Genomic DNA, 9,167 nt, shown 5'->3' with positions numbered 1-9,167 from the left:
CCATCCTTTAATCATTTAAGCATCTCAAACAATAAAGAAATTTTTATGAGAATTATCAATTCTCACTCTATCCACCTAAGAATCTTATACCACAAGCTAGTTCTCACCTCATAGGCAACAAAAAGATTGAAATTAGACTCTTGAAAATCATGAAAAAACGCAAAAAAAAAAAAGATTCCACATGGGCCCACTAACACAAAAAGAAACTTCTAAAAGAAAATTATCACTTTAGACGAAATCCCAACTATTCAAAATTAGAGGCATAATAAAGCCAACTTCATTTGTTTGGATTTTAGCTTGAAGTTTAGAATAAGAGATACCTATGACGATTTAACTTAGTAAGCATCATTTTTACCATGATACTATCACCAATAAATTCCACACACACAGAGAGCATTCTGAATAATATGAGAGAGAGAGAGAGAGAGAGAGAGAGAGAGAGTAGTACTCTGAATTATCTGATGAGATTACTCGTTAACTCATGCTTCTAAACAAAGAGTCACCTTCTCCATTTGAAATCTTAAACTCATACCCCTTACTCCCTCTGAACAAAGATCTGGAGGATTTTGAAAAAACCTCAGGAAGAGGTTAGCCTCGTCCAAGGGTTATCTCGAATAGATGTGAGAAAGTTATTATCCACATTCATATACATACCTTTCACATACCAGTTGATTGTGGTATCAAAATATGAGCCTAAGAGGGAATTTTCTTCCATAGAATATAAGTATATCTAAAACCTTTGAACATTTCCCCTATAACAGAGGTTAGAGGTGATAACCTGAGACCTATATCTAAGGGAAAGGACATTTCTCCTTAAACTAGTGGCAGCCAAGATCAATCTTCACTAACATTTACTTAGCAAAGTGAAATTTACTACGTGGATATTACAAACACCTAACCTTCCTCTACTTTTAGGTTTGCAGACATCGGACCACATACTCAATAGATTTTGGGACCTTTAATTTCGCACCAAAGAAACCTCCTCTATTATTTTCTTCCAAACCTTGATCAACATTTTCTTAAACGATGTGTAGAAGGTATGGATTAAATTAAGGACTAAGTTAATTAGGACCACTCTCCCAACCATTCTAACAAACTTATGACTCCATAAAATAAACCATCAGAAAATAGGATTGGTCAAAGGCTCCAAAGTGGATTCAAAATAAATACTGACTTCCATCGGTAAGCTCAAATACTTAAAAGGAATAGTCATGTTTTTAGTGCATAAAACCTTCCGTCAAAACCATAAAATACGGGGTCACATTTATCCTAATGGGCTAATTTTTATAAAGTTAACATGGAGATTCGAGATTAGCTCAAAGACCGAAGAATGGTTTTTACGAGAGAGGCCCGATCATGAAACTCATTAAAAAAATATGCGGAAAACAAAAAGGGAATATGTGACGCCTCACAAGGTATGAAACGTGTTATTTCAATCACCAACTTATCTTTCATTGTCATATATGATCGGACGATGATCCACACGATGTGTCAGGTTCAACATGAACAATTTTAACCATTCATCCTCTATAAGCATCAAACACACCAATTTCAAATATTATATCAATCTCACTCACATTATCACTTTTTCATCTCTTCTACACCTTATACGTAAGTAACTAATATAAATTATTTTATTTTAGAGGAAAATTTATCCCGAATCCTTTTATTAAAAAAATATCTCAAAATATCTTTTTGTTTCATCAATTTAATTTTAATCATCATATAGTAATATGATAATTATTTTTTTGAAAAACATATTTGAGTATGAATTGTTGGGTTGGGAGCTTTAAGTTGAAACCGTGATCGACCTTAAACCTTGACGTCTTCACATTACAATCACAAAACCCTCGTATTTGATTTGAGATTATTAAGATTTTGCAAAACATTCATACAAGAGTTTCATCAAACACATGGCGTCCCTCATATCCACCAAATCCAACCACTTTCGCTACGCCTCTCGCTCTCTCTTCTCTCACCTTCTTCGCAATCCCTCACCCACTTCCTCCCTTCTTTCACCATCATCACTCTCTCATCATCTCTCAACGCAACCTCGCCAGGTTCACTTCTCTTTTTACCTGCAATCTGATTATAAAAATCACTACTTTGGTTATAATTCCCTTGATTTATTCTTTCATTTCAATTGGGTTTGTTTCAATTTTCATAACATTTCCCTTTCTGTTCAAATTTTAGGTCGGGAATCAAGGTTATGGTAATGGGTCATTTATGCTGTATCATAGATTTTTATCTGGTACTGCTAATCAAGATAAACCACCAGCTGATAATAATAATAATTCATCAAAAGATGATTCTGGTAAAGGAAAAGAATCTGGGGGAGAACAGCAACAGAAAAGTGATGCTGGAAAATCCATTCGTGGATCGGTATGTATCTAAAATTATTTAGCATTTTGTTTCAATGTAATTTTTATGAGATGAGGTTCAAATTATACTAATAATGAGTATTTTTGTTGTTGTTGGTATTGTGTGTTGCAGCCGGTTTCTTGGTTGAGCTTAGTTTTTCTGGTTTTAACCGGAGCTGGATTGGTATATTACTATGATAATGAAAAGAAACGACATATAGAAGGTAGATTACTATGGTGAGTTAGTCGAGTATTTTCTGGATATGCATGTGGGGGTTATCTGAGAATGGTGTCTCTGTGTGTTAATTGTACGTTTGTTTGTTAAGAAATGTGGTTGGGCTTAACTCATCCCTACAAAACCGGTTTGTAGGGTGAGGATTTTCCCCACTTAACACATGTTTAGTCCATATATTGTCCGATGTGAGACTCTTAACACTGTTGTAGTCTCTTTGTATGTTGAATCATTGTTGGGATTGGACGAGATCAAATGCCACTAGGTGTGTCAATTTGATTACCGTTCTGAAGTTTCTTGTACATTTTCTTCATATATTTGATTCAACTTTTATTTCTGTAGAAATACATAATGCTTCACAGGAAGTTAAGCAGGGACCTTCTGCGGGCAAAGCTGCGATTGGGGGTCCATTTGAGCTCACCAACCATCACGGAAAACGTGTAACTGAAAAAGACTTCTTGGGTAGATGGACATTGATGTATTTTGGATTTACTCACTGCCCAGATATCTGTCCTGAGGAACTACAGAAGTTAGCAGCTGCAGTTGATAAAATAAGTAAGTGTTTGTTGGTGACATGTTGCTGTATCACAAACCGAGTTTCACATTGAAATATTAGCATTAATTCTCATTACGTCGATCAATGGTAATCATGACCATGTTTCTTTTGGTTCGTTACAGAGGAGAAATCTGGAATTCAAACTGTGCCAGTTTTTATCTCTGTTGATCCTGAGAGGGATACTGTTGAACAAGTGGCTGAATACGTCAAAGGTGATTATGTCATACTTCTTGAATTAAACTTATTATATTATATCTCATGTTGGGCATTTGTTGCTGAATTATAATTGGAATATTTTTTATTTTTCAGAATTCCATCCAAAGCTGATTGGACTAACTGGTAGCACAGATGAGATAAAAAGTGTTGCTCGTGCATATCGTGTTTATTACATGAAGACAGCAGAGGAAGACTCAGATTATCTTGTTGATCACTCCATAGTCATGTATGCCATTTTATTTCTACTTCATATATGATAGTATACTATTTCGCATCTATAAAGCGAATCTCACTTTTTATGGTCTTATGCATGCACTTGAATTACAAACTACGAAATTGTTTGAATTTCAGCCATTTGAAACTAAATCCATTGATTTCATGTCTTTTTGATTATATGCTTTCTTGTCTTTGCATATGGGAAATTCTATGTGCTGTTGCATTTGAGGGATTATATAGGTCTTACATAGGATGATTCTTGTTGAACAATGAACGCTTTTTTCTGATAACATGTTAATTCTTTCCAGATACTTGATGGCACCTGACATGGGATTCGTGAAGTTTTTCGGCAAGAACAATGATGTTGACTCACTTACTGATGGAGTTATTAAGGAGATAAAGCAGTATAAGAAGAAGTAACATGCACCACTTTACTATTGCTAGCAATTTTTCTTCATTGTTTGAAAAATTTGTCATTGAGTTTAGACTTATGCTAGAAAACTACACAAGTCTAAATATAATTTGAAGGCTAATTCCTTTTTAGGTGATGTTGGAGTTTTTGACAGTTTTAAAAGAGCACAACTTAATTGATGTCATTGTTTCAATGGTTATTGTACTTGAAAAAATATTATGGAAATCTTTAGATGCAACAATACTTCAACTACAATGTTCTTTAAATATTTTACTTAACCTTAACTGGTATATGAAATGAATGTTAAACTTGTTATTGATTCATTGGACATTGGTCATCTATATAAATATCTGTAATTTGGTTGGCCTAGTTACTAATTTAAGACAAATGGTCTTTTTGCTTAGCAACAAATTCATGGTGGAGGTGGCAATTTTTGTGTAAAATACTCTCCCAAATTAGTTGACATAGTTGATTAATTTTTGCACCCTACAAAAATTTATAAATAAAAGAGAAAAATAATAATAATTTTTATTATGTATTGGTATATTCACTTTTACATTAAATGTAATATATAAAATTGGGAAGTATAGAGCACTCATTCTCTCTTAAATTAATTAAAATCAATGTTTTAAAAATCGGATCGAAAAGTCCGGTTTAATCGGTTGGACCGAAAATTGGAGCTGAATTCGATCCAGACAACCTTTTAAAATTCTTAGTGGGTCAAAATCGGAGAAAAAAAGTGAATTGAACCGTTCAAAACGTTTGAACAAAAGAATCGGAGGTGGTTTTATAAAAACATCTTGTTTAACAAGATGCATCAAATTGAACTTTTTTTTTTTTTTAAACAAGATGCATCAAATTGAATTTTTTTTTTTTTTTGAAAAATTTAATATGTGAATATCAAAACTTAAACCATTCCATATTCATTAAAAAATAATTCTTTATATTTTCTACAATCATACAAGTTTCTAAATTCAATTATTTTAATTTTGGTTTGAATTGGATTAATTTATTTTTTATGGTGATTTTTTAATTTATTCAAATTGTTCTTAAATAATTGAAATTAAAAGTAAAATTAAGTTGGGTTATTATGTGTGTCATCAATCTTGTTATATTAAGTTTGTAATAGATTTTTGAAAATTTTATTTTATTAATAAATGAATGTTAGATTGTGTATGAGATATCTATGAAATTTAGTTTCATATTATTAATTTATTTAATAAACGGTTCGATCGTAGGTTTAATCGGTTGAACCAATTGAATTTTAAATTGAGATTTCGCCGATTCAACCTCCAGTCCGATTTTTAAATCATTGATTAAAATATCTTATAATATATTAAGGTATATCTTAAATTTAGGAGTTTATTGTCTATTAAGAAAAATAAAATAATTCAAGTGTGCTATTTTGACACTTAAATTTGACACCGTATGCACTGTTCATCGTATTTATACGGTGAACGGTTATTAAAATAATATTATTTAAAAAAATTAATAAGAATAAAATTTTTAAAACTTATTTTATAACACAAATATATGGTTGTGTCATTAACCAACTTCACAATTATATTAACCACAATATACCCATTAATCAATTGTTTTACTTATAATTCATTAATCACTTTCACTAATTTATTAACAAATAACATACATAGTATCAACTAATTTTTATACTCTATTAACCAACTTTATTTTACTATTTAATTTTTTTAATATTTAAGAACTCATTAACCAAGTTATAAACTATAGTAACAAACTTTATATAAACTATTAACCAAAATCTTAACGGTATACATATTAAAAAATTTATGTCAAAATATATATTAACAAATCTTAGAGTTGTATTAACCAAGTTTTAATATTTTATTAACTAAAATAAATTTAAAGAAAAATAGAAAAATATATCAAAAAGTTAAAATAAATAATAAAAGCACTGTCACGTATTTGTGAACAGTGTGTATTTGGTGTAGGTGTAACTTTTTGGTGTCAAGAAATCTTTTCTCAAAATAATTATGTTTTAGACCTAACTTATTATGAATATAAGAATTTAATTGATATATACCGATTTTACACTGTTGTTTAATTATTTATATACGGTCGGTAGATAACCATTCATTTTTAGAGATGTCAACAGAGCAGGAAATGTGTGCATGGGGATATTTTTTTCATCTCCGTCCCCGGTCTCCGCTATAGGGGAATATTTTTCTCCATCCCCATAGACCTTCACAGAGAATTGGAGATCCACGGAGATCGAATTTTAAATTTTTTTAAACTTTTCGATCAAAAATATAACACTAGTATTTCATTATTTTTTTTTCTTTAAAAAAAATTGCATCTTTACTTTTTTAAAATAAAAACACATCTTATGTCAATAACAAAAAAAAAAATGCAAAAGTACTTCCTTCCGGTTACAAAAACATAGCCACTAATTTACTAATTGAATGAAAAATAAGTTACTGATTGAAATAGAAGAGTAATTACCATAAGCACAATTAACAAATGAGAATGGTTGTTGTTATGATGATGATGAGAATAGAGGACATGAGGAATGGAGGAGACAAAGAAAACTGAGAAGAGAGTAAGAGAAAACGGTGTATACAATGTATGTATTGATGCACTTTTTACGATTGAATATTTGAGTACTATCTCTGTGGGACAGAGGGTATTTTCCCGATCCCCGCTCTAAAATGTCATCGGAAGAACTTTTCCTTCCATCCCTATCCTTACGAGAGAACAAATCTCCGACTTTGAAATTTCAAATAGATAATTTCTACAGAAATTTCTATTAACAAATGCAAATTGACATCCCCATTTATTTTTTATCTTTTAGTTAATTGGAATGATGGCAGCAGATGATTTTTATTCAATTAATTGGGATTTGTTTTGAGTAGTATGAAAAAGGTCATATGGGCAAACTCCCCTATTTTTCCAACTCATGTGGAAGAAAGGCAATTTGTTTCTCTTTGTAGAAGGCAATTACACGAGGGGAGAATGGAGGAAATGTCTCCTTGAGCTGCATGCAAGAGAAATACTCATCATTGAGACCAATTCAAGAAGCAATCGAAGATTATTCCTTATCTTCATATCATCCTTGCAAAACTATCACCATCATAAAAGTTAAGGAGCAATCATCCCAATCTTAAAAGATTTAACCTTTTATCACATTGAGGTGGGTTTTATTTTCTAGACTTCTACTCTAAGTTAAATTTTGATGCTAGTTAGTCTAGGCATTAATATTAGACTTGTATGTTATAGAATTAAGAACTATAATGAATTGTATTATCAAGTTAGCATCTTTAAAATCCTAGGTTAGTAGCTAATGTGATGGTTGGAATTATTATATGTTTATTATGAGTTCTTGGCTGTAAAATAGGTGATTGGAATGAACATAATCATTTGAGAAAATTTAGGTTGATTTGTGAATGTTCTAAATTAATAAAATGGAAAAATGAATTTGCCCATAATTTCCTCTACATGCATCGTTTTGAGATGAAACTTAAAGCCATTAGAAATAAGATAGAATTTAACACATAGTAAACTTTGATATAGTTCTATTTGATTAAGGTATTGTTGCATTGCAAATATAATTGTATCTACAAAGATTCGTTGTGCTTAAATACAGATTCAACAGTTTTTATGATTCTAAGCAAAGGTTTATAGTTGTATGGTTGCAAAAAAATTAATGACAAAAAATAACTTGAGATTTTGGTGTTAACGAGAAAACTTTTTAGGGGTAGATTTCATCATTGTTTATTCTCATGAGTAACCATTCGTCAACAATATACTCTTCTACTCAACTACTAATATTACCGTTTGTTTCTCATCGTATTTTATCTCTGACTCAACGATGTGAGATCATTTGTAAATACAACAACATTAAATTCCAACAATGATATAAATACTTTTATCTTTGCAAAGTCTCGTCCCAAATAACTTTGAACATATCCAAATCCTTACGGGGAATGGAGATGTCCAAGCGGAGCTTTTTTGCTTGGTCAACTGCCTGATCGAACGTCATGTACACATTATTCAAATTTTTTTAAGGGAGTCCCTGACTCTCTCCTTTAGCTCAACCACCTGGCCATCATGATCCCTTTAATCTTCAGCTTACGAAGAAAGATGCAAATTCAAGAAAGATGCAATTTCGAAGAAAGATACAAATTCAAGCTTACGAAGATCATTCATAATATCAAGTGTTTGAAAGGTTTTTTATCTTGTTAAGTGTTATCAAAGTAAATATCATCGAAACAAAGATAAAGACTTGGAATATTTTGGAGCTTTCAAGAAGAATAGCTTCGACGATCTCGTTGATTAAGTTTGACGCCTCGAAAGAAAGAAGATTCAAATTCAAATGATCATTCTTATCCGAAAAGGACGCGTGGAGGCCTTAGAGATCGAGAAGCATGCAAGCGACGAACGTGGAACTCCGTTAGGTAAAGGCCGTTAGGGTCGAATTAGTATAAATTAAGATCTTAGCATTAGATTTTAGTGTGTTCATATATGTAGAAATACTCAATAATACTCAAAGTACCAACATAAATCGAGAAACGAGTGCTGAGAAATGTACGTATGATTCACCACCATTTAATTTATTTACTATTTTTATCATTTTTTTACCTTTACTTTATCAAAATCCTTTTAAATTCCTTTTACCTTTTGAGTCAAAGTCTTTACTTATCTTTACTTTCCTGCATTTACTTTATCCTTTAAAACATCCCCTTTTACTTACAAATTAACCACAACAATCGAAAGAATATGTATCCCGCAAAATTCAAAATCTCGAAACCAGACCATGTCCTAGGATTAATCTAGTCGATCATGCGTGTAACCAGAGCTTAGTTGTTTTTGGAGGACTAACGCTTGTTTACCAAATTTCAAGGTAAACAAATTGGCACACCCGGTGGGACCGTGTCTAAGTTTTCAAGTCACAAATTTATTTGTGTTTTCTTTTCTTTTGCGTTACTATCAATTTGTTTAACATTGTTATATGAGATTAAGGTGCGGAAAATTAGCCAACAACGAACAAATACCAAAAAGGGAATACAATAGGAAGATGGTTAACTCTCCTAGTAACAATGCAGAACAAACCCCTCCTCCGATAGGAGGAAGCACGGGTGTTGCGACTACAACCGAAGCCATAGCATCTAGTCATGGTACAACGGCCATTCCCTCGATGAC

At 31.7% G+C, this 9,167-nt stretch overlaps 1 protein-coding gene across 1 annotated transcript; it reads left to right on the top strand.

The window, feature by feature from the left end:
* The first annotated feature begins 1,753 nt into the window (after positions 1-1,753).
* On the top strand, positions 1,754-4,247 carry LOC131641226 (protein SCO1 homolog 1, mitochondrial-like). The gene is made up of 7 exons (XM_058911528.1): positions 1,754-2,060; positions 2,194-2,382; positions 2,494-2,584; positions 2,935-3,147; positions 3,271-3,360; positions 3,458-3,590; positions 3,889-4,247. The coding sequence occupies exons 1-7, from the start codon at positions 1,914-1,916 to the stop codon at positions 3,998-4,000; spliced, it is 975 nt and encodes a 324-aa protein (XP_058767511.1). The 5' UTR covers positions 1,754-1,913; the 3' UTR covers positions 4,001-4,247.
* Positions 4,248-9,167: the final 4,920 nt, after the last annotated feature.

Source organism: Vicia villosa, unplaced genomic scaffold, assembly GCF_029867415.1.
Source record: "Vicia villosa cultivar HV-30 ecotype Madison, WI unplaced genomic scaffold, Vvil1.0 ctg.003588F_1_1, whole genome shotgun sequence".
NCBI classification, from domain to species: Eukaryota; Viridiplantae; Streptophyta; class Magnoliopsida; order Fabales; family Fabaceae; genus Vicia; species Vicia villosa.
This window is presented reverse-complemented; position numbering and strand designations above follow the sequence as displayed.

What these genes read in the sequence shown, in the direction of transcription:
- LOC131641226 (XM_058911528.1), top strand. Translation starts at nt 1,914, where the DNA reads ATGGCGTCCCTCATATCCACCAAATCCAACCACTTTCGCTACGCCTCT. An exon ending in AAAGAAACGACATATAGAAG is followed by an intron (nt 2,585 to 2,934) that starts GTAGATTACTAT and finishes TTATTTCTGTAG; the next exon opens with AAATACATAATGCTTCACAG. An exon ending in GTTGATCACTCCATAGTCAT is followed by an intron (nt 3,591 to 3,888) that starts GTATGCCATTTT and finishes AATTCTTTCCAG; the next exon opens with ATACTTGATGGCACCTGACA.